At 42.4% G+C, this 26,698-nt stretch overlaps 1 protein-coding gene across 1 annotated transcript in view; it reads left to right on the forward strand.

The window, feature by feature from the left end:
* Positions 1–26,698, forward strand: part of LOC126174324 (guanine nucleotide exchange factor DBS-like) — a 377,138-nt gene that overhangs the window by 196,579 nt on the left and 153,861 nt on the right. The window contains exons 4-5 of the mRNA XM_049921026.1: positions 2,176–2,266; positions 13,117–13,230. Of these exons, the coding sequence (XP_049776983.1) occupies positions 2,176–2,266; positions 13,117–13,230 (205 nt within the window). The remainder of the gene's footprint in view (positions 1–2,175; positions 2,267–13,116; positions 13,231–26,698) is intronic.

The following is a 26,698-nucleotide window of genomic DNA, read 5'->3' on the forward strand; positions in this document are numbered from 1 at the left end:
AACTGTCAGGAGTGTGCTAGTTTTAGACAGGCGTGGGGAGCCTAATTGTTCATGTGTGTTAAGATTCAGCAATGTAACAGAGGCACCAATGACCAACTGAAATTTCGCATGATTTCCACTAAGATGCAAATGAACAAAAAGTTTGTTGGACTGGCTTAGTGCTGAAGAAACACTGCATTGATGACATAGGCCTTGTGACGAGATTTTTGTGAGTGGACAGAATTCCAATGTTTGTCCTGATGCAAATCTACGGATTGTGTGTGATCTTTCTATCCAAAGCGTAACACTGTGCTTGTCTGGATGGGCAATCTTGGTGTTTATGCCATGAATAGCATCGAGGGCATGACTTAATTCTATTCACTGACGTAGCCGCCTCTTTAGAGAAACGTTTACACGGCTTGGCACGTGCGTGCAGTTGCTGCCTACTGGGCCGGTCATGAACAAGGAATGACTCAACCCAACAAATTGGTGACTGCTCAAATTTACAGCTGCCATGGCACCTGAATCGTACTGATCTGGAATTGCACTATGTGACAAAATGAGGGAACTGACATGTTTCAAAATATGTTATTGAAGGTTGACATCAGTTGCATTGTACATGATCGCATATTCTGCAAATCCATTACCCATTCGAGATAAGTTTTCTTTTCTTGTAACGAAAGAATTGGTACCTAGCTGCCTCCAAATTCATATGTTGGTCATAATTGTTAGTGAACCTACAAACTGGAGTGGTGTTAGGAAACAATTTCTGAATGAGGCTAAAGACTGCACTTCTTGCTGTTGACAAAAAGTAATGTAGTTTCACAGTACCTGATACTTTGTGAGCAATGATGTGGGCTTCATACTGTTGCAACCACTCGAGCCATTCCTCTTCTTTTTCATTAAACTGGCAAAAAGGCAGTATGGCACTTTGAGCAACAGTTGCGGCATGTTGTGCTGTGTTTGTTGCTTGGTTGGCGAATAACTGCTGTACTGTCTTTAGAAGGGTTGCAATCTGCTGTGTCTGAAACTGAAATGTGTGTTAGCTGCATTGCATCTATCACTTGCAGCTGAGGCGCTTGAGCACGGCATGGAATGGGTGGGTTGCTCAGTTTGGAATGGGCAAATGCAATAGATCTACAATGCAAGCAATAAAAATAAGCACACAAGCAAAAAAATTTCTGCAATACCCACCTGAAAACACTGAAGAAAAAACACTATAAGAGACACTGTTAGAACATGTAAACACACCCCTGCAAAGAAGAAATAAGGTAGAATTAAGGCGCCAACAAAACACAAAAGCCCACAACAAAACAAAACAGACAAAACAATGGCAGCTGACGGCTAGGGGCTCGAATATTAACAGGTTGTCACTGTGCTATTTGTTCACCTCGTCACCAATGTTGTTATGTCTAGCAATCCTGCATACTCAGTTCACTAGACAAACAATCAAACAACTCGTATTAATGAGTTTTATTACAATAAGGCAAGATACAATTACTTAACTTTGATAGATGTGTCGCAAGCCAAGGGCGAGGTACAAAATAATCAGTTTCCTTCAGTATAGGCAAACACAAGTCAGTGCTACATTGAGATTCCTAACGAAGTGGCTAACGTTGACGCTGCTATTAAAGTGTCCTGCCACCTGTTGGGCATGGTGCTTATGTCGTCTTCACGTAGGGGCCGCTGCTGTCACATTGGAGGGAAGTTGGTGAGTGCATGATTGGCTGACTTCCTCTTGTAGCCTTCTCTTCCCTGTTGCTCCTGACTGGTGCGTCGGTGCTGACTTTATGCTGTAATACCAATAGTGAGGAAATGAGTATGATACTATATATTTATGTTCTATGACGATAGCTGGAAACATGTCATTTGAATACAAACTGATGTTACAAAATGTAACAGCATACAAAAATTTTGCAGGTCACCAAATGCACTAAGTGAGCACTTTCTTTATTAAAATCCTTTGTATATCTCTAAATATTCTGTGTTTCCTTAATAAACTTTTCTTTTCAGTAATTGCTTCTACTCTCTTACTTTCCTTAAATTTGTCATAAGAGATGATAAAATATAATGCAACAAGAACATGTGAATATACCACATGCACCATTAAAAACTGAATCCTGTCTGATGTAATTTGCTGTCTTATAATTTTGTAGCACATACAGGTTTTAGTATAGGTATTGATTTTTGTTCCAGAATGCAGGAGGCTGATGTTGGCTTTGTTTTGGTTGTGGATCGTCGTAATGACAAATGGAGTTCTGTGAAGGCCGTCCTTCTGAAAATCTCAGTGAGTTGATAATATTTTCTCAGAAGGATGTAGGAAGAATCTGAAACTTCAGTAATGGACATTTGCAAATTCCTGTGTGTTAAGTACAGATAATACAAATATATTAATGATGTCATTACAGTAAATATGACTCTCCTTCTCTCTCTTTCTATATTATTTACATTTTTTGTCTGTGGATTATTTAATGTTCCTGGTTTGTTGTCAGAACAGATTTATTACATTTTATTGAGAAAGAATACCTATTTTATCAGTTGTTTAGATTCTGATGCACCAAATCTAGATCAGTTATATTCTGTTGTAACTCAACCATTTCTTCCACTATGACTTAAAAACTACCTTTTGCCATCCATTAAAATTAGAAATATCCTTTCCAAAATTATTCTTACAGTCTCGAAGTTCTATTTTTCCCTAGATCCAATCTGCTTTCTTGACACCTGTTTTATCTTCCTGTTACCTGTGCTTCCAAGCCCAATACCACAAGAGTTTACTCCTTTGGCTGTCTTACACCAGCACTGCCTACCATCTCCTACTGACCTGTAACTGCCATCTCTCTGACAGAAGTAGAGCTGTGTGAGAACAGGAACACCATCTGTCAGTTCTGCTACAGTTTATGTGCAGCAATATATGCGGGCATTGTTAGATTTGCTTTCATTAGTGTATACTGCTAGATCCTAGTCACAGGTAAATGTGATCTTGCAGATGCAGACTATGTTCTTCAGTGTAATATAATGAATTCACAACTCATATTATATACATTTCACACCCTCACCCTATACCTCCCCTACACCTCTTTTCTTTTTCACCTCAGTAACCACTCCACTTAGAATTGCATGTGTTGTGACAGGACATTAAGCCCTAAGGCTGTTCCATCATGAATTAAATGAATAATTTGGTTGCCACAAGGTTGATCCTTGTAGATACGTTGGTTCTTAAAGAGGAGTTGTTCAGTCTCCAGAAAAATCATTGTGCACAAGCACAACTTCTTCCCATAATTTGGAAAATACAAGGTGTGTGTGAAACGTTTGGTGAATAATCTCAGAAAATAAAGGAAACAAGACATACAACAGAATACCTTTACTGGCCTTCAAGGTAATAACCCTTATCCCCAACACGCTTCTGAAATTGGTTGTAAAGCTATTGGAAATTGCTAGCAAACTCTTCTTGTGGAATCACTCGAGGAACCATGGTCACACATTGTTGGATATCTGCAATGTCTGTGACCATTCTTGAACAATAGTGCTTATACTGGGTTTGCTTATACTCAACTCCTTCGCTCTCATTCACAAAGACAGCCACTGGTCATCTACAAGCACCCATATTTCTCTCATTGTAAAATGATGCAACGTGTTTATGTTAAAGTTTTGCTTCGTGCAAGGTTACAGTGTTGAAGCAGTGAGTATAAAATGCTGGTTTACAAGCTTTAGGAAGAGCTGCATTTGAGTCAATAAGCACAATCCCAGACGGCACTGAATAAGTGCGGTGTACATTTACAGGTGATTGGCGGCTGTCTTTGAGAATATGAGAAGGGTTTAAGATAAGCAAAGGCAGTATAAGCTTGATTGTTCACGAACATTCAAAGATGTTGTGGATATCCATCATTGCATGACTATAATGTCTTGAATGATTCCACAAGAAATGTGTGTTGACAGTTGCCAACAGCTTTGTCGCTGATGTCAGAAATGTGTTGTAGCTAATGGTGATTACTACGAAGGCCAGTAAAGGGATTTTGTTTGTAACTCTTGTTTCCGTTATTTTCTGAAACCTTTCACCCAATTTTTCGGATGCAACTTGTGTGTTAAATTCAACATCACAGAATTCTTAGTACCTTCCTCAAGTTCTAGACATGATTCTCCAGTTTAAAAATGAAAAACTGAAATTTCCACTCTCACTGTGGCACAATTGAAAAATTGGGCACAGTCTTTTATGAGCTTTCTCTTAAGCATTTTTCCATTTCAGAATTACCTTGGAAACTCATTGAATGAAAAAGATAATTTAGAATGATCAGTCACAAAATATGTTTGTTGTACATATCAGTGGGAGGATTCTAGTGTGCGTATAAAACTACATGAACTGAAGAATGTATTTCGCTCATAGAAAACAAATCAGATTAGTGCTGATGCCCTTGTATGAAGAATTATCATTCAGCGTGAAATGAGACCCAAATCCTTCAACATACATTATCACTTGCACATATACAATTCATATTCTCAGTCTCTTGGCAAGATGTAGCATCATTCAGCTGATCCAGACTCGTGTCAGAATCATTTGATAAATGCTCCACAGTCATGTGTGTACAAGCCTCCCTGGTCCTCTTACCTGAAATGTATTGAACACATTTTGAATGCTGTGAAGAGGGATTTGCATACTTTGGATCCTGAACCACTCTCCCAGAGTTGTGGGTTGATAATAATGGAACAGTAAGCCTGTGACATGGTGTTTTGTGAAGGCAGTGTTATGATGTGTCACTACCATAGTGCATCTCATGCCAGAGCAAACTTTCTACAGATTTTGACATTTTTAGTTTGCCATGGCAGTTGATAAGACATACATGTATAGCTTTCAGCCAAAACAAAAACAAACAGGCGCGCGCACACACACACACCCACCCACACCCACACCCACACCCACACACACACACACACACACACACACACACACAACTGCCAACTCCAGCAGCTCAGTCTGGAATGCAACATCACATGCGATGCAAGCAGCAGTCTGGAGAGGGTGGGGAAGAGGGGGGGGGGGGGGGGGAAGGAAGAGATGAATGCTGTCTGACAGAGTGTGCAGGGACTAAACTGCCAACAGGCACAGTGTCAGGAGGTTGTAGGGCAGGGAGGTTGGGAAAAAAAGGAGCAAAAATGGAAAGGAGTGGAGAAAGACAGGTGGATGCATTGGCAGAGGGCTAAAAATAAACAGGGTTGGGAGATGAGTATGGGAAGGAAATGATAGGTCAGAGGGGGTAAAAACTATTAGGTGAAGGGTTTGGGCAAAGTATGTTACCATAAGTTGAGGGTGGGATAATGACGGGAGTGGAGAATATGTTGTAAGGATAACTCCCATCTGTGCAGTTCAAAAAAAGCTGGTGGTGGAGGGAAAGATCCAGATGATCTGGGTAGTGAAGCAGCCATTGAAATCAAGTGTGTTATGTTCAGTTGCATGCTGTGCCACAGGGTGATATACTTTGCTCTTGACCTCAGTTTGGCAGTGGCCTTTCATCCTGGTGGACAGCTGGTTGATAGTCATATCAATACAAAAAAACTGCGCAATGATTGCAGCAGAGCTGGTAAGTGACATAGCTGCTTTCACAGGTGGCCCACTCCTGATGGGGTAGGATAAGCCTGTGATAGGACTGGAATAGGAAGTGCTTGGTGGTGGAATGGGCATGTTTTGCACCTGGGTCTTCCATAGGGATATGATCCTTGTGGGAAGGGATTGGGAGTGGCATAGGGATGGACTGAGATGTAGTGAAGGTTGGATGGGCAGTGAAAAACCACTTTAGGAGAGGTGGAAGCTATCTTGGGTAGGATGTTCCTCACTTCAGGGCATGATGATAGATAATCAAAGTCTTGGTGAAGGATGTGTTTCAGTTGTTGCAGCAAAACTTTCCTACTGGGTGATGAAGGGGACACTCATTTGTGGCTAGTTCTTGGGGGCGGTGGAAAGATTGGGGGTATGAGTGGAAATGGCACAAGAGATCTGGGGGATAGTGCCTGCCTGGGAAGGCCTTGGTGAGACCCTCAGCATACGGAGCAAGGGAGTTTTTTTCACTGAAGATATGCCATCCCCTGGTAGCCAGGCTATACTGTCCCCACACTCACAACTCAACTGTTCCCACCCCCTCTGTCCTATCACCTCCTCCAGATTCTCACTTTCCAACCCTGTTTATTTGCAGCCCTCTGCTAATGCATCTGTCCGTCTTTCCCCACCCTTCTCCATTTTTGCTGCTTTTTTCCCCACCTCCCTACTCCACAACCTCCTGATGCTGCGCATGTTGGCACACTCCAGCAGACAGTGTTGGTCTCTCTTTCCACCTGTACACTACGTGCATGCGTATGTGTGTGTGTTTTACTGATGGAGGCTGTGGCCGACAGAAGCTATATGTGAGTCTTTCGTAATTGTCTGTCTCCAACTTGACGTGGCTTCTTTGCGCTGAGTAGCGATCTGTCTTTTCCTACTTTGTTGATATTCCTACCAGGATTTTCCATTACTTGACCCAAGATTGTGGTTACACAGTGAGAGACATTTTTCATGTTTGCAATTCTGGTGTACGTCAGATCTACAGTTACATCTGATGCAAAAGTGAGTTAAATACAGTAACAAGATGGCGACCTAGTTCTAGATGAAAGAGCACAAGTCAGATGACAGTGATGATATTGAGTGTGGTTTTAATGATGAATACAGGTTAGCTTCTACAGGGTGTATATGACCCGGGACAACCGGGAGATCTGGGAAAAACCTGGGAATTTCTTAATCCGGGAGAAAACCGGGAAAAACCCGGGATATTTTTAGAATTCCGGTAATTTTTCATTGTTTTAGTTTTCAGTTAAATTTGTGTAATTTTGACTGGTAAGAACCTATACTCTAACAAAGGATATTACTGTATCCCACTACTGCAGAATAATACTTCAACAATAAAACATAAACGAAAGAAAAAAACAAAAATAACTTAAATTGCAAAGGAAATGCACCATATACAACAATGACACACAGTGCTCATGCAAGCGTCTGCCAATTGAAAATGTGTCAAAGGCTTTAGGAAGACTATGCAGTACTTCATAACAACAAATTGCCTCCAATGAGCGTGAAGTCGCAACTGTTTACATTCGATTTGTTTGAGCAGTTACGAGCGGGCTCATGCGCATGCGCAGTTGAGTCACATTTGAGTAGTAGATTCTCCCGCTTCTAGCAACAGGAATGTGGCTGTTGGCCGTGCAAGCAGTCGCAGCAAGCAGCTAGATGCTACCGGGAAAAGGGGGCGCCAAATTCATATTCTTGAGGAAAAAAAGCTTGTTTCACAAAGCACCTAGCTTCCAGCGCACATTTGCCTATCGATTATTCATATGATTTTGAAACGCTTCCCTGTTGGTTTTTGAACATTTTTGAACACAAAGTTGATTTCTGAATGAATCATAGGTTGACTTTTGAATGCATCCATAGTGTATGTGATGTCTTTGTCAGAAGAATCCTCGTCGCATCTGGAAATAAACTTTCCGCAGAAAAAAGGGGACGGGGCTATACGAGCTGAGTGAGTAAAGCCGAACGGATGAATGCCAATCGCTGTCTGATTATGTGGTTGATTGGGTTTGCGAATGATCAGCGTTGTTGTGTGTCGACAGAAGTGCCGACACAGTGTTATTTAGAAGGGCCGAATAGGCACGCTATCAGCTCACCCAGAATATCGTGAAGTCTGAAACAGGATGCTCAATGAATGCTAATAAGAAAAGAACGGAGCTTCTCGTATACTTAACTTTATTCTCTTGTGTGGTACATCTCTATGATGAATACAAGTAAGACTCTCTCCAGATATGGTTAACTGCGCCTTGCTAGGTCGTAGCTATGGACTTAGCTGAAGGCTATTCTAACTGTCTCTCGGCAAATGAGAGGAAGGCTTCGTATGTCTAGTCGCTAGCAATGTCGTCCGTACAACTGGGGCGAGTGCTAGTCCGCCGTTCTAGACCTGCCATGTGGTGGCGCTAGGTCTGCAAGTACTGACAGTGGCGACACGCGGGTCCGACATGTACTAATGGACCGCGGCCGATTTAAGCTACCACCTAGCAAGTGTGGTGTCTGGCGGTGACACCACAAGCGTTATTATAATTATTAGCTAAATCCATAGATTCAGACTACCAGAATGGAAATAAACGACTGACAGGAATAACAGGTGAGAAAGATTATGTACTATCTTGGTGTATCCAAGAAAACGTAAGTTCTATTCTGGAAGTAATGCGGAAAACATGTTGTTCGAACACGTAATAAAGCCTAACCGGAAAATAATCGCGGGATAACTAAACCTGTGATTCTGGCAGGGTTAGTTAAGTTAATCGGCGAACAAATTTTGACAGTGGCAGCAATAGCTACAGAATTGGTGATGACAAGCTTGTTTGTTAGAACGAGGAAGGAGAAGAAACTGGGACATCACACAAATTTTGAAAGAATAACACGTTTCGTATTTATAAAAAAATTTCATAATACTACTTTTCGATCTCGTGCTTGAGAAGCTGGTGCGTGTAAATGAAATGTGAAACTCTTTCCTAACATAAAGGTTTTTGCTTGTAGTAGGCCTAATAGGCATTTGATATTGGTACTTATTGGATTATATTCTGTCGTGTTATAATAATGGCCATTTGTGCCAAAACAGTCTGGTTTATTTGGTGTGTTACAAAATTGCTGCCATATTAGAAAGGCCTATTTTGTTTTATCTAGCAGACAGTGACAAAATAGACGTAATCAGATCGAGATACCACACCAGTCTTGGGTATTATTTGTATTAACAGCTTTTTCAGGATTAGATAATGACATTTCGATTTTTCATGTAGAAAAACATTTGACCAACTTTGATGAGGTAATAGATTCTTTCGCAGAAAGGAAAGCACGCCATGTAAAGCTGTAGCAAGATTAGAGAGAAAAAAATGCTAGGAGCTAAGGTTTGAAGAAATGTGTAATTTCTTGCTTATCTCTTGTCAGTATTGGTTTTATATCTCCTATATTTAATTTTATGTCACACAAAACAGCAAGTTATTAACTAATAGGCAATAAAGAGTTCAGGTTTCTGTAGAGTTCTTGTTCTCTCGATTGCAAATAATTCCATCCGCTATTAATTGCGAAATTTTTTTAAGGAGGGGCAGGCTGTCAAACCGGCCGACTGGGAGCAGGAGAGGCACCACAGGAAATTTCAATTTCCACTCTCCTGAATATAGTTTGGACGTGCGGTAGGAAAATGCTTCATGAAGATGCGTGGCACTGTACTTTGGCATACTTAAGACCAAATAATATGCCTTACATTTCCTCAAATACATACGTTTTATGTTTCAGACCTTTCAAAAAGATGTGCGCTACAAGATGAACATGTTTTGAAAATTAGATTTTTTTAGTATTGACCCGGTTCGCAAACAACGTAGATTCGCGACTGATGCGCAGAGCAGTCTGAGTTATAGTGGGTAGTATCCACGTGACCCGTGTTTACATTTACTGATTTTGCTGTTTCCTCTTCGTTTACTCTCTCGTCAAATGAAAACAAAACGGATATCTGTGGCCGAGAGCTATCAAGTGAATTAAAACACATTCACATAATTACGGAAGGCAGAAATATGCCATTAGTTTCAGATTTTATTTTATTTCCCCCTTTCTGACAGTCAAGCATTAATCGCCTTGCAGAACAATGAAGTTATTTTTGCCTGTTTGCTAAAGAAATTTGACTTTTGTTAACCTCTTCCGCAGAGGCAGTCAATTTATTTTAAATGAAATGTTCAATTCCACAGTAATGGCTAGTTTCAACTGTTTGCTGCATTTCAAGTGCACGTTTTCATTTTCTAGTACGTGTGGCATTATGCCATAATAAAGAACCAAACATGATATGATATAGTATTGGTGCTCCAAGAAAATTTACATTCCGAAAACCACACTGAAAAGCTTAATATCAGGTCAAGGTCTACTTCATTGGGAATCTGGACATACGAATGTGCCCTTTAAGTATACACTTTAAATATGCACATTTTAGTATGGTGCACAAAATTCCGATGCTCTTGCAGTATCCTCTGATGTCTTCTTTCTTTTATGACATAATTTATGATCTTTCAATGTTTTACACGTACGTACATACGGGCTTCCTAAGTCATGGTAGCTACCCAAGTGCGGTGTCGCCTGTTATCTGCTCTCTCTGGTAACTGCTGAAACGAACCTATTTCTAACAGGTCGCTGAAAATATTGCGAATGGTGGTTTGCAAAGCGTTACTTTCAAAGTAAATATCGTTTTACGTAAGTCGAGCTATGTGCAAGAAAGTACCATGAATTTATTAAATTACAGAGCGTTTGAATCTCATTTAAAAATCAACTCTTTGATGACGAGCCATTTAGAAGAATTTTGAACCCTGAAGATCAGACATTTATGTTATTATTAAAAAATTTACTGGCACATTTGTGTGATATATCTTAAAGTGTAACACGCGCAAGAAAGATCATAGTATATGCGAAAGCTTAGCTTCTCTTGCAGCTTGAGACCAATATTATATGTGACAGCTTTGCTTTTCTTGTAGCAATACTGTGTTTATTAATTTAAACTAGTAACTTTCCCTGTTTGTGTGTTCGTGCTACTTAACAGTGATGTTGCTGTTGGCTGACTACATCACGTGTCCTATGCTTTGAATATCCGCTGTCATCCGCTGGCGAGATCACGTGACATGACCTACGAACGGCTTACAAAAGCCCATCCAAATCTCGATTTCCATGATTCGGAAAGTAACATGCGGTCTTTGGTGGAATTCCTATGTATGCTCTTGTAATACGAAAATATGCAGCGTACATGTTGTTGCACATCAAAGATATTTCCAAAATGTGTATTTTTTCCCTGAGTTTCATTTTCTAAAGTGCCGGGAAATTGTACGCCAATGTATAAAACCATAACCATTCAAAGGATTGATAAGGGAAAATACACTGTCACCCGGGAGAAAGTGTATTTTTAACAGGGAAATCCGGGAAAAATCCGGGAATTTTTTTTTCCTTGTCCATGTATACACCCTGTTCTAGTTAATTAATTAGTGAAGATACGTTTTATATTTAATATTACATAACTTGGTTTAAAAAAAGATGTGATTGTACAATTATATGAAATTAAGGTTATGTGCAAAAGTGGACTAACTGCTTGAGAGTGTGCTGTTGACACCATCTAGGTTGGAAAGTAGCAGAATACATACTCCTGTTGATAAAGCTTTGTTCCAAAGTGATAATTGCAGCAGTTCAGTTTTATAAACATTAGGAATGTAGTATGTTCACACCAGTAAATAAGAAATACAAAAGATTATCATTTTCATTGTAAATCTGTTGGCAAGACACACAGGAAAACAGTGACATATTTAGAAGCAAAACCAAATCTTTAAGTACATTTGACAAAGCTTGTGAAAATGTGAAGGCTTTCGCAGATGTAAATTAAGAAAAATGTGTGTCATTGGTAGGTTGACCTTTCAAGGATAACAATGCAAAAAGACAAATGGGAAGCAATAAAAGGTGAATGCGCTGTACTGACACTTGATCTACAGAAGACAGTTTCACTCCCGAAAGCTCCTAATGGTACTGTATAACAATGAAAACAACCAGTTTTTGACAATATAATGTAGTTGGATAGATAAAAAGTCTACTCACCAAGTGGTGGCAAAACACATGTAAAAGGAGGTCATACTTAGGCAAGCTTTCGGAGCCATGAGGTGCATCACAATCAGTGAAAATAAGCCAAATGTAATACAGTTTCTGAACTTCCCAGCAGTCCCCAGAAATTCAAGTTTACCAGGAAAAAACTACTTATAAATCTAAAGAAGGAAAACCTAGACATAGTCGGTGTTACGCTACATTACCCTAGTTCACAACTATTTTTGCAAGAACTTACTAAGTACTACTCAGATTGTTGGAGATCCATATCAATCCATCTCAATAGATCAGTGAGAATCCTCAAAATTATACTTAAAATATACAAGAGATTGTCTCTTAATAGCACACAACATAGTCCTTAGTTGAATGAAACAATATTGTTTTATGCAGGGTACTATAATAAGGGAAGATGGCACTACAGATGTAGGCACTATATTGCTTTGAAGCCGGCGCCGCTATGTTAGATGCTCTGAAACAATAGAACAGTAGCAGAGTACTGTTTATGATTGCTTCCTGTCCTTAATTTCTGTCATATGCACACAACAGTTGTTTTAGATAGAAAATATGACTGCTTTCATGAGTAACAGCATCAAGAAAGCATTCTCAGCATTTTTTCTGGTCTTAAGTGTGTATTTGATTCAGTAATATGGCACATTTCATCTCATTAAAGTAACTTCCTTTTTGTGATCCATTTTGAATAAGCACGAAGAGAAGTATGTGATGTGAAAATGCTGCTTTAGTAATCCAATATTTTCCTGATGGTTTCGTCAGTCTTAAAAATGCTAAGAGATATTTTGCTATGTTTTGTCAGTTTCCAATATTTCCTTCTCACTGTGTTCATTCTGAGAGCTTATCAGGTTGGTCTGATAGGAAATCTAAAGTCAGATGACAGAAATAAAACCACTACAGTAAAAGTAAATTGCAAAACAAAAATTTATGTTTATAAAAGAAAATATCACTTGAATGAGTCCACAAACAAATCAGACGTGATTCCGTTATGTTTTAGAGTATAATCAGAATGTTTATTTCCTCTTTAAATTACACAAACTGGCATTTTTAATCAAAGCTGTACCATCATAAGCTAATGTTTGGGGCAGCTGTCATTTGTGTCATTTGTGCATGGTTTTTGCAGGTAATATCTATGTTGAGACAGTATTGTTCTTCAATTTCAGTTTCTTGTAATCACCCTATCTCTTTCAGGCCGTTGATGTCTGATTTCTGTGAAAAGCAAATATGTCACATTGAATAAATGTTAATCTGTTGAATGTCATTTAGTGTTCTCAATACTCCAACTGATTTTTTTCTGTGGCTGAACGCCAGAGATTAATTTCTTGAAACATGCAATTTGTTCTTGTCATTGTGGCATATAACTCTCCGATTATGATTGAGGAAGATTACTGTGGCTGTGTGTGTTGCACCTTCATGTTAATGTAATTTTTTATATTGTTCTTTAATTTAGAAACTAAAGAAGAATTTGTTTACCATTTTAGGGCTTTTTCCCTGGCCTAATACATGTGGCATATGTTTTACGGCCAGTTGGTTTTCTTCAGAAGGCTATTTTGGAATTTACCAATAAACTGTCAAAGGATGAGTTCAAATTCAAGGTAATTATGAACTATATTAGGCTGTTTGGCACTTTTCATATTTTTGTGCATATTTAGCTAGTTCCATGTCAGCTAGTAAAAAGATGTTGAATGAAGTTACAATTTATTATCTTTTGTAATGGTTTAAATCAGAAATGTCACTTATTTTTGTTGTAACAATATGAGACTGACTTACAGTGATATTGCATGTGAAGCTAGACCAGTAATGACAGTGAAACATCAAAGCTAAATGTTGTAGTTAACCCCATTGTGAAATGAAGACTTTAATGTGCTCGGCACTAAAGGATTGTCAGTTTTTCAGGTCTGCTATAATATATAATTAGAGAGTTAAGTTTCCTGCCCTTTGTGCTTCCATGTTCATTGTGTTCTTATTTTTTGAACAACAGAGATTTAGGTCTAAATGCTTGAACTGAATTATAGCTGTTTCGGTTTATGTTAAACCCTCCATAGTACATCCATTCAGTTCTGTAATGCACTTGCCTTCTACTACCCATTACTCTGACTTATTTGCAGCATGAATTAATCAGAAGTATTTACAACCTGAAACATTTTGTGTATATGAAAAATGTGTAGATGTATGATCTGACTCCTTGGGGATATGAGATAGAGGGCAGGAAAAAAAGACAACTCATGACTGCTCCTGTTAAGTATTATATAGGGGCTGCAAGAAGACTTATGGTGTAGAGGTTTTGTTAAGAGTTCATGGTGGGTGTTCATTGCTCCATTAGAGGAGGAGGAAAATCTGATAAAGTATACTGGTTCCCTAGCAAGTTTTGTACTAGCAGCTAAAGTGGCATTTACTTTAGAAGAGAGGTGAGCTATAAGTAATGTAATGAGACACTTCTTTGTTAAACACATTCTTAATGTTGTGATTGTGGCTAATGGAGATGGTTTACAGTGCAAATGATGAGGGTAATTGCAGCTTAAACGTAAAACAACCTTGCTAGACTCAAAAATTAAAAAGAATCTGCTCAACAATGTAGGGAAAGAATGATTGCTACTTACCATAAAAAAAACACGTTAAGTTACAGACAGGCTCAATTAAAAGACACTTACACAAAATTTACAGCCACAGCCTTCATCAGCAAAAGAAAAGGACACACCATTCATACACACAAGCAAGCACACCTCACCCACACATGATCGTCAAATCGAGCAGCTTGGGCCAGAGTGCGACTATCATGTGGGAGGGAAGCAGCAATCTATAAGGGCCAGGGAAAGGAAATGGCTAGCTGTGTACAGGTGGGGAGAGAGAGGAACATTGTATGGCAGAGCATACAGGGACTAGAATGCCAACAGGTGAAGTGTCTGGAGGTTGCGTGGCTGGAAGGTGGGGAAAAAAGGATCAAAAAAGGAGAGGAGCGAGGAAAGATGGGTGGGTGGGTGCATTGGCAGAGGGTGGCAAACAAAGAGGGTGGTATATGGGAATGGGGAGAAGATGACATAATGAAGAGGTGGAAACTATTGGGTGGAGGGAGTGGGGACAATATGTTACCGTGGGTTGAGGTTGGATGACTACTTGAGTGGAGAATGTGTTGTAAGGATAACTCCCACATGCACAGTTCAGAAAAGATCATGGCAAAGGGGAGGATCCAGATGGCTCGGGTAGGAAAGCACCCATAGAAATCAAACATGTTATGTTCAGCTGCATGTTGTGCCAGAGAGTGATCTACTTTGCTCTTGACCACAGTTTTTCACTGGCCTTTCATCTTGGTGGACAGTTGGTTGGTAGTCATGTTGTTGTTGTTGATGTTGTTGTTGTTGTTGTGGTCTTCAGTCCTGAGACTGGTTTGATGCAGCTCTCCATGCTACTCTATCCTGTGCAAGCTTCTTCATCTCCCAGTATCTACTGCAACCTACATCCTTCTGAATCTGCTTAGTGTATTCATCTCTAGGTCTCCCCCTACGATTTTTACCCTCCACGCTGCCCTCCAATACTGAATTGATGATCCCTTGATGCCTCAGAACATGTCCTACCAACCAATCCCTTCTTCTGGTCAAGTTGTGCCACAAACTTCTCTTCTCCCCAATCCTATTCGATACTTCCTCATTAGTGATGTGATCTACCCATCTAATCTTCAGCATTCTTCTGTAGCACCACATTTCGAAAGCTTCTATTCTCTTCTTGTCCAAACTATTTATCGTCCACGTTTCACTTTCATACATGGCAACACTCCATACAAATACCGTATTTACTCGAATCTAAGCCGCACTTTTTTCCCGGTTTTTGTAATCCAAAAAACTGCCTGCGGCTTAGAATCGAGTGCAAAGCAAGCGGAGGTTCTGAAAAATGTTGGTAGGTGCCGCCACATCTAACTTCTGCCGTCGAATATATTTAGTGCTACACAAGCATGCTTTGTGGGCACAAAGATAAATACTGGCGCCAAAACTTTTTTTCTCCGCCCCTTGTTTCGGCCACTGCATTTTCTTACATTATCCAACGAAGTAAATACAAATTCCGTATTGTTCATCTTCGAATGTAGCAGAATTTCAATGTACTATGAAAATCCGACTGGCAAGACTGTTAGGGATGTTTGTCAATATGGCCAACTCTACGTTCCGAGTTTTTTCCTACCTGTGAGAAGAGATGGTTGCTAATAGGAACCTGATGAAATGTGAATCACATGCAGTATTCTCTTCACCATAAGAATAATACGAAAATAAACATTTTGCCATGTATTCTTTCATGTTTGCTGCTATCTCATTTAAATCCTGCATGCCTAATAAACTACGAAACTAGAGTGAAACAACAGCAAACGCGGAAGAATATATGTATCGTGTCATGTTTATATTCGTATTATTCTTATGCCTAATAGTGATATAGTCAGAAATGAAGCACGGCAACTGACTCGATTTTAAATGTAAGATGACTAATTTCTGTGCAGAATTTGATGTACTAAATAAGCGGCCGCAAAGATTTTCAAACGGAGAAAAATTTGCGCCTAACTCTCGTTCAGAACATGTTCTATCATACGCAGTCTATTATTTGGTTCTTGTTGGTTATCAAATAAAGCAGCAGTGTAAGTAACAACAAATAGCAGTCTCTTGCCATTGTTTCACTAATGAGACGATTCCTCTTTTTTTTTAAGCGGCGGTAGCGCGCATAAAGCAAGTCATGCCACGAGCGGCGACAGACCGTAAATACGCACTATCAGAATGCGACAAACAATGCATGACACAGTACAGTAATGCATTTTCAGCTTAGAGTGACGTAAACACCTATAACAAAGAAAACGGCACTTATCAGATCAAAGCAAAATAAGCAATCGATTCAAACCAGACAAAGCACGTGAAAAAGGAAGGGTACCCGTATAAATACGGACGGAGCGCCTTACGCATAGCAATGGCTACCTGGTAAAGCTTAACTGCTAAGCTTACGACTCAAACCAAACTACTGTAGCTGTATTGTCTTTCATTCGACCTAAATTGTGTCTCATATTACAATGGTCCAACTTGTTTCGATTTGGAGGTGCGGCCTAAAACTTTTCTCTTCCCTTGAATTTCGAGTCTCAAATTTCAGGTGCGGCTTAGATTTGGGAAATATATTTTTTCCTTTATTTCGAGTCTCATTTTTCAGGTGCGGCTTAGATTCGAGTGCGGCTTAGATTCGAGTAAATACGGTACTTTCAGAAACGACTTCCTGACATTTCAATCTATACTCGATGTTAACAAATTTCTCTTCTTCAGTAACGCTTTCCGTGCCATTGCCAGTCTACATTTTATATCCTCTCTACTTCGACAATCATCAGTTATTTTGCTCCCCAAATAGCAAAACTCCTTTACTACTTTAAGTGTCTCATTTCCTAATCTAATACCCTCTGACAGAATTACAATGTCATCGGCGAACCTCAAAGTTTTTATTTCTTCTCCATGGATTTTAATACCTACTCCGAATTTTTCTTTTGTTTCCTTTACTGCTTGCTCAATATACAGATTGAATAACATCGGGGAGAGGCTACAACCCTGTCTTACTCCCTTCCCAACCACTGCTTTCCTTTCATGTCCCTCGACTCTTATAACTGCCATCTGGGTTCTGTACAAATTGTAAATAGCCTTTCGCTCCCTGTATTTTACCCCTGCCACCTTTAGAATTTGAAAGAGAGTATTCCAGTCAACATTGTCAAAAGCTTTCTCTAAGTCTACAAATGCTAGAAACGTAGGTTTGCCTTTCCTTAATCTTTCTTCTATGGTAAGTCATAAGGTCAGTATTGCCTCAAGTGTTCCAGTATTTCTACAGAATCCAAACTGATCTTCCCCGAGGTCGGCTTCTGCTAGTTTTTCCATTCATCTGTAAAGAATTCATGTTAGTATTTTGCAGCTGTGGCTTATTAAACTGATTGTTTGGTAATTTTCACATGTGTCAACACCTGCTTTCTTTGGGATTGGAATTATTATATTCTTCTTGAAGTCTGAGGGTATTTCACCTGTTTCATACATCTTACTCACCAGATGGTAGAGTTTTGTCAGGACTGGCTCTCCCAAGGCTGTCAGTAGTTCCAATGGAATGTTGTCTACTCCGGGGGCCTTGTTTCGACTCAGGTCTTTCAGTGCTCTGTCAAACTCTTCACGCAGTATCATATCTCCCATTTCATCTTCATCTACATCCTCTTCCATTTCCATAATATTGTCCTCAAGTACATCGCCCTTGTATAGACCCTCTATATACTCCTTCCACCTTTCTGCTTTCCCTTCTTTGCTTAGAACTGGGTTTCCATCTGAGCTCTTGGTGTTCATACAAGTGGTTCTCTTATCTCCAAAGGTCTCTTTAATTTTCCTGTAGGCAGTATCTATCTTAGCCCTAGTGAGATAAGCCTCTACATCCTTACATTTGTCCTCTAGCCATCCCTGCTTAGCCATTTTGCACTTCCTGTTGATCTCATTTTTGAGTCGTTTGTATTCCTTTTTGCCTGCTTCATTTACTGCATTTTTATATTTTCTCCTTTCATCAATTAAGTTCAATATTTCTTCTGTTACCCAAGGATTTCTACTAGCCCTCGTCTTTTTACCTACTTTATCCTCTGCTGCCTTCACTACTTCATCCCTCAAAGCTACCCATTCTTCTTCTACTGTATTTCTTTCCCCCATTCCTGTCAATTGTTCCCTTATGCTCTCCCTGAAACTCTGTACAACCTCTGGTTCTTTCAGTTTATACAGGTCCCATCTCCTTAAATTCACACCTTTTTGCAGTTTCTTCAGTTTTAATCTACAGGTCATAACCAATAGATTGTGGTCAGAGTCCACATCTGCCCCTGGAGATGTCTTACAATTTAAAACCTGGTTCCTAAATCTCTGTCTTACCATTATATAATCTATCTGATACCTTTTAGTATCTCCAGGTTTCTTCCATGTATACAACCTTCTATCATGATTCTTAAACCTATGATTAAGTTGTGCTCTGTGCAAAATTCTACCAGGCGGCTTCCTCTTTCATTTCTTAGCCCCAATCCATATTCACCTACTACGTTTCCTTCTCTCCCTTTTCTTACACTTGAATTCCAGTCACCCATGACTATTAAATTTTCGTCTCCCTTCACTATCTGAATAATTTCTTTTATTTCATCATACATTTCTTCAATTTCTTCGTCATCTGCAGAGCTAGTTGGCATATAAACTTGTACTACTGTAGTAGGTGTGGGCTTCGTATCTATCTTGGCCACAATAATGCGTTCACTATGCTGTTTGTAGTAGCTTACCCGCATTCCTATTTTCCTATTCATTATTAAACCTACTCCTGCATTACCCCTATTTGACTTTGTGTTTATAACCCTGTAGTCACCTGACCAGAAGTCTTGTTCCTCCTGCCACCGAACTTCACTAATTCCCACTATATCTAACTTTAACCTATCCATTTCCCTTTTTAAATTTTCTAACCTACCTACCCGATTAAGGGATCTGACATTCCACGCTCCGATCCGTAGAACGCCAGTTTTCTTTCTCCTGATAACGACATCCTCTTGAGTAGTCCCCGCCTGGAGATCCGAATGGGGGACTATTTTACCTCCGGAATATTTTACCCAAGAGGACGCCATCATAATTTAATCATACAGTAAAGCTGCATATCCTCGGGAAAAATTACGGCCTTAGTTTTCCCTTGCTTTCAGCCGTTCGCAGTACCAGCACAGCGAGGCCGTTTTGGCCAACAGCGGCCTACTGCAGACCGACACTTAAGGGATGCCAAATGCAGATCGACATCAAGAGAGAGGCCCTGTCATATGGCACTTGCGGTGTATACGCTGAAATGAAATATAAATAATACATCTTTTGTAGTGGTCGTCGCTCTATTGCAGTGTCACACATGCCAAATGAATAGGAAAACAGTAGAACGTCTGAATAGGGCCATGTTTTTACCTCCACTGTCACGTGGCTGAATGTGTATAAGGCTGTGTGGCATCATTCAAACACAGCCAAATTGTCGCAATAGCTGTGTATCTCTATGAAAGTGGACATATGTCCTCACCTCGGTGGCAATTAAAACGATTTCGCCCCTGGGTGGGCTCGAACCACCAACCTTTCGGTTGGTAGTCATAACAATATCAAAAGCTGTGCAGTGATTGCAGCAGAGCTGGTAAATGACATTGCTGCTTTCATAAGTTGCCTGACAGCTGATGGGGTAGGATAAACCTGTGGCAGGACTGGAATAGGAAGTGCTGGATGGTGGATTTAGCTGGTCTTGCACCTGTGTGTGCCACAGGGGTGTGATACTTTCGGCAGTGGGTTGGGCTTGGGAGTGGCTTAGGGATGGAGTACAATGTTGTGGAGATCGGTTGGATGACAGAGCGCCGATTTAGGAGGGATGGGAAGTATCACAGATAGGATATCCCTCATTTCAGGGCATGATTATAAGTAATCAAAGCCCTGGTGAACGATGTAGTTCAGTAGGTAATGAAAAGGGTAATTAGGGGGCATTCCTTTGTGGCTGGTTCTTGAGAATGGTGGGAAGATTCAGGGTGTGTGGAGGCATGGGAGATCTGATGGCGGATTATGTCTGGCGAACAGTGCCCGTCTGTGAAGGCCCTGGTGGGACCCTCAGCATACAGGGCAAGGAAGTTCATGTCACTGCATATATGCTGTGTCCAGGTGGCCACGCTATAGGGATGGAATTTTTTCCTTTTAAAGGGATGATAGCTGTTGAAATGTGGTCAGAGGTGAAGGTGGAGCCATCAGATAAGAGGAGGTCAACATTTAGGAAGGTTGCACACACTATTGAGGAGGACCAGGTGAAGCAGAATGACCTGTTGAGTTGCAGATGGGTACAACAAAGGCACACACACATTCACAAAAGCAAATGAACATTGCACACACGTGACCGCAACCAGTGGCAGCTCCAAATGCAATGGCCCTCTTCTCTTTCATAATATTATCTTGTAGATACATTTCCTTTGTAAAACCGTGTCATATATTTCTTCCACTTTTCACCTTTCCCTTCCAGTATTTCTTTAATACTGCCTTGTCTTCAAAGCTCCTGATGTTCATATGGCAGCTTCTGTCTTCACCCAAAGTTCCTTCAGTTTTCCAATAGGTGGCACCTACCATTTCCATAGTTATGCATGCTGCTCCAGCTTTGCATTTCTCCACTAACCATTCCTGTGATGGCATTTAGCACTTGCTGCCACTCATTTTTCTGGTATTTGTATTCTCTTTCTCCTGCTTAACTTATGTTTGTATCAAGTTTGATTCCATGGGGAGTTTGAATGATGCTTGTACATGTGAAAGTTATATTGGGATGTTGTTGTGGTCTTCAGTCCAGAAACTGGTTTGATGCAGCTCTCCATGCTACTCTATCCTGTGCAAGCTTCTTCATCTCCCACTACCTACTGCAACCTACATCTTCTGAATCTGTTTAGTGTATTCATCTCTTGGTGTCCCTCTACGATTTTTACCCTCCACGCTACCCTCCAATATGAAATTGGTGATCCCTTGATGCCTCAGAACATGTCCTACCAACCGATCCCTTCTTCTAGTCAAGTGGTGCCACAAATTTCTCTTCTCCCCAATTCTATTCAATATCTCCTCATTTGTTATGTGATCTAACCATCTAATCTTCAGCATTCTTCTTTAGCACCACATTTCAAAAGCTTCTGTTCTCTTCTTGTCCAAACTATTTATCGTCCATGTTTCACTTCTATACAAATACTTTCAGAAACAACTTCCGGACACTTAAATCTATACTCGATGTTAACAAATTTCTATTCTTCAGAAACGCTTTCCTTACCATAGCTAGTCGACATTTTATATCCTCTCTACTTCGACCGTCATCAGTTATTTTGCTCCCCAAATAGCAAAACTCATCTACCGCTTTAAGTGTTTAATTTCCTAATCTAATTCCCTCAGCATCTCCCCACTTAATTTGTCTACATTCCATTATCCTCATTTTGCTTTTGTTGATGTTCATCTTATATCCTCCTTTCAAGACACTATCTATTCTGTTCAACTGCTCTTCCAGTCCCTTTGATGTCTCTGACAGAATTACAGTGTCATCGGCGAAACTCACAGTTTTTATTTCTTCTCCATGGATTTTAATTCCTACTCCGAATTTTTCTTTTGTTTCCTTTACTGCTTGCTCAATATACAGATTGAACATCATCGGGGATAGGCTACAACCCTGTCTCACGCCCTTCCCAACCACTGCTTCCCTTTCATGCCCCTCGACTCTTATAACTGCCATCTGGTTTCTGTACAAATTGTAAATAGCCTTTCGCTCCCTGTATTTTACCCCTGCCACCTTCGGAATTTGAAAGAGAGTATTCCAGTCAACATTTTCAAAAACTTTCTCTAAGTCTACAAATGCTAGAAGCGTAGGTTTGCCTTTCCTCAATCTATCTTCTGAGATAAGTCGTAGGGTCAGTATTGCCTCACGTGTTCTAAAATTTCTACGGAATCCAAACTGATCTTCCCCGAGGTCGGCTTCTACCAGTTTTTCCATACGTCTGCAAAGAATTCGCGTTAGTATTTTGCAGCCATGATGTAAAAAATGATAGTTTGGTAATTTTCACATCTGTCAGCACCTGCTTTCTTTGGGATTGGAATTATTATATTTTTCTTGAAGTCTGAGTGCATTTCACCTGTCTCATACATCTTGCTCACCAGGTGGTAGAGTTTTGTCAGGGCTGGCTCTCCCAGAGCTGTCGGTAGTTCTAATGGAATATTGTCTACTCCCAAGGTGTTGCCTCGACTTTGGTCTTTCAGTGCTCTGTCAAACTCGTCATGCAGTATCATATCTCCCATTTCATCTTCATCTACATCCTCTTCCCCTTCCATAATATTGTCCTCAAGTACGTCGCTCTTGTATAGACCCTCTATATACTCCTTCCACCTTTCTGATTTTCCCTTCTTTGCTTGGGACTGGATTTCCATCTGAGCTCTTGATAGTCATACAAGTGGTTCTCTTTTCTCCTAAGGTCTCTTTAATTTTCCTGTAGGCAGTATCTATCTTAACCCTAGTGAGATATGCATTTACATCCTTACATTTGTCCTCTAGCCATCCCTGCTTAACCATTTTGCACTTCCTGTCGATATCATTTTTGAGACGTTTGTATTTCTTTTTGCCTGCTTCATTTACTGCATTTTTATATTTTCTCCTTTTAGCAATTAAATTCGATATATCTTCTGTTACCCAAAAGCTGTCCATTCTTCTTATACTGTATTTCTTTCCCCCATTCTTGTCAATCGTTCCATAATGCTCTCCCAGAAACTTTCTACAACCTCTGGTTCTGTCAGTTTATCTAGGTCCCATGTCCTTAAATTCCCACTTTTTTGCAGTTTCTTCAGTTTTAATCTACACTTCATAACCAATAGATTGTGGTCAGTCCACATGTGCCCCGCCCCCCCTGCGGGTCCGGGGTAAGAATAGGCCCGAGGTATTCCTGCCTGTCGTACGAGGCGACTAAAAGGAGTTTCAACTGTTTCGGCCTTCCATGTGATGGTCCCCCTTGGGGTTTGACCTCCATTTTTCTAAATTTCTACAGAAGTACAAGCCTTTTGGGGAAGGACACCTTACGTGGTGTACCACTGGTCCTAAGTGCACTCAGACCTTGGCACTCAGCATTGCACCGGCGTTGTAACCATACCCACTATTACTCAAATTGGGCCTAAACGCCTTTTGGGTTGTCCCAGTTACGCCCATAGTGCGTCTCCATCTGCACCAGCGATCATGATGGACTTTCCATGGCACCAGAAATCCAGCACGGTAGCCAGCCCGTTGTGGTGGGGTCGTCATGTACCCTCTAGGTTGTAGCCCCCTGACAACACAGGGATCGTACTGCCGATACCTGAGCTGCACCCTCCCCACGTCGGCCAAGGAGTAGATGCCCGTCTCCTTGGGGCATCAGGACTCCCGGCAATGGTCATCCTGCCAGGTGGCCCTTGCTGCGGCTGGGTGGCGCCCGTGGGGAGAGCCCCTGGTCGGAGTGGGTGGTATCGGGGCGGACGTTTCGCAGATGAAACGTCACCACGTATCGGGTCGCTCTGCGGCCGAGTCTTTTAAAAGAAAAAGTACCGTTTCTGGTTCTGGTTCTCCTGCCCCTTCCCCCTTGGCCACTCCATGGGAGGAGGGACAGGCCCGCCGGCTTGGAGCGAAGTACTTCCCCCGCTATTTGGTCTGTTCTCGAACCGATGGGGGGACATTCGCCACCTCCAAGCCCATGTTCTTTGTTCAGCACATTGAGGACATCTTCGGGGAAATCGAGGCTCTCAGCAAGATGCGTTCAGGGTCCGTACTTATCAAGACCACGTCCGCCACACAGTCGGCGGCGCTCCAGGCGTGCGACCGCCTAGGGGACATTCCAGTCTCCATTGTCCCACATCTGGCACTCAATAGGACGCGGGGGATTATTTTTCATCGTGACCTCCTGCTACAATCTGATGAGGAGCTCAGGGCCAACCTGGAGCGCCGAGGCGTGCATTTCGTCCGGCGAGTCCAGCGCGGCCCCAAAGACCGTCGCATCGACACTGGGGCCTTTATCCTCGCCTTCGAGGGGGACGTTCTCCCGGAGAAGGTAAAGGTAATGTGCTACCGGTGTGACGTGCGACCCTACGTTCCGCCTCCTATGCGCTGTTTTAGGTGTTTGCGCTTTGGGCACATGTCGTCACGGTGTGAGGCTGAGCCCCTCTGTGGCGATTGTGGCCGTCCTCTTCGTGAGGAACATACATGCACCCCACCACCTCGGTGCGTTAATTGTCCTGGCGTCCACTCGCCTAGGTCCTCAGACTGCCCCGCATATCAGAAGGAGAAGAAGATACAAGAAATCAAAACTTTGGATCGGCTGTCTTATTCTGAGGCCAGGAAGAAGTACGACCGCCTCCATCCCGTGCCATTGACCACTTCATTTGCCTCAGTTGTGTCCACTCCTTCCGCGGTATCCTCACCCCTCTCCTGTCCCCCCTCCGCCTCCTCCGCCCATCAGGGGGCACTGCCTCCGCCTCCCAAATCCCTCCCTTCCAAATCCTCCTCCCCCGTGGCCCCCACCCCCTCTGCCCCAGGGGCCAACCTTCCTCCTCCTTCTCCCCACACGCCACCTGAGAAGCGATCCTCTTCTCAGGCATCCATCGGGGACACGTTCCGGACCCCGGCTTCCGAGGTCCGGCGTTCCAAAACGGACCCCGCGCGTGAGGACCTTCTTCGGGTCCAGCCCACCATCCCTGTGCCTCCTCGGCCTTCCAAGAAGGCCTCCAAGAAGAAATCTCTATCCCCCTCTCCACCCCGGCGCGTTTCGACTGACGCTCCATCCGTGAGTCGCCGCTCCCGGCCGTCCTCAGTTTCGCCGGGACGCTCTGCTGCCAGGCGCTCAGCTGGCCTTTCGTCGGCAAATGATGCTGCCCCTCCTACACAACCAGGGACAGCGGCCGCAGCTGGCGACCAGTCGATGGAACCGGATCCGCCTCCCGTCGGTTGTAGCGTTGTTCCCTCGCAACCTGGCCCTCCGCGGCCATCGAGGTGACCAGCTCTTCCCCCGTCTCGTTCCCCCAACTTTTTGACTAGCGATGGCGTTGTTTCATTGGAACATAAGAGGTATTCGATCTCACCGGGAGGAATTACAACTGCTCCTCCACCTGCACTGTCCGCTCGTCCTTGGACTGCAGGAAACCAAGTTGCGCCCGACTGACCGTATTACCTTTACCCACTATACCTCGGAGCGGTATGACCTTACCCCTGTGGACGGTGTCCCAGCTCATGGTGGGGTCATGTTGCTCATTCGGGACGACGTCTATTACCATCCCATCCCATTGACCACCCCACTCCAAGCAATAGCTGTCCGCATTACTCTTTCTGCTTTTACTTTTTCAGCTTTTACTTTTTCAGTTTGTACCATCTACACTCCACCGTCGTCTGCCGTTAGTCGGGCTGACATGATGCACCTGATCGTTCAGCTTCCCCCGCCGTTTTTATTGTTTGGTGACTTCAATGCCCATCATCCCCTTTGGGGCTCTCCTGCATCCTGTCCAAGAGGCTCACTCTTGGCAGATGTCTTCAACCATCTCAATCTTGTCTGCCTCAATACCGGCACCCCGACCTTCCTCTCGGACTCCACTCATACCTTCTCCCACTTGGACCTCTCGATATGTTCTACCTCTCTTGCCCGTCGGTTCGAGTGGTATGTCCTTTCTGACACCTATTCGAGCGACCACTTCCCCTGTGTCGTTCGTCTCCTGCACCACACCCCATCCCCACGTCCTTCGAGCTGGAACATACTGAAAGCTGACTGGGGACTTTACTCATCCCTGGCGACCTTTCCAGACCACGATTTTCCCAGTTGTGACAGTCAGGTCGAATACCTCACGGCTGTTATCATCCATGCTGCTGAACGTTCCATTCCTCGTACTACTTCTTCACGTCGCGTTTCCGTCCCCTGGTGGAACGAGGGTTGTAGGGACGCTATCCGTGCTCGACGACGTGCTTTACGCACCTTTCGCCGCCATCCTACGTTGGCGAATTGTATTGAATACAAACGACTCCGAGCGCAATGCCGTAGAGTCATCAAAGACAGCAAAAAAGCTTGTTGGGCCTCTTTCACCAGCTCCTTTAATAGTTTTACTCCATCTTCCGTCGTTTGGGGTAGCCTGCGCCGGCTGTCGGGTATTAAGGCCCACTCCTCGGTACCTGGCCTGACCTCAGGTAATGCGGTCCTTGTTGATCCGGTGGCTGTCGCCAACGCCTTTGGCCGCTTTTTCGAGGAGGTTTCAAGCTCCGCCCATTACCATCCTGCCTTCCTTCCCAGGAAAGAGGCAGAAGAGGCTCGGCGACCTTCCTTCCACTCGCTGAATCTGGAAACCTATAATGCCCCCTTTACTATGCGGGAACTCGAACGTGCGCTTGCACTGTCCCGGTCCTCTGCTCCGGGGCCGGATGCCATTCACGTTCAGATGCTGGCACACCTTTCTCCGGCGGGCAAAAGCTTCCTTCTCCGTACCTACAATCGCGTCTGGACCGAAGGTCAAGTCCCCATGCGCTGGCGTGACGCCGTTGTTGTTC

This window comes from Schistocerca cancellata, chromosome 1, assembly GCF_023864275.1.
Source record: "Schistocerca cancellata isolate TAMUIC-IGC-003103 chromosome 1, iqSchCanc2.1, whole genome shotgun sequence".
NCBI classification, from domain to species: Eukaryota; Metazoa; Arthropoda; class Insecta; order Orthoptera; family Acrididae; genus Schistocerca; species Schistocerca cancellata.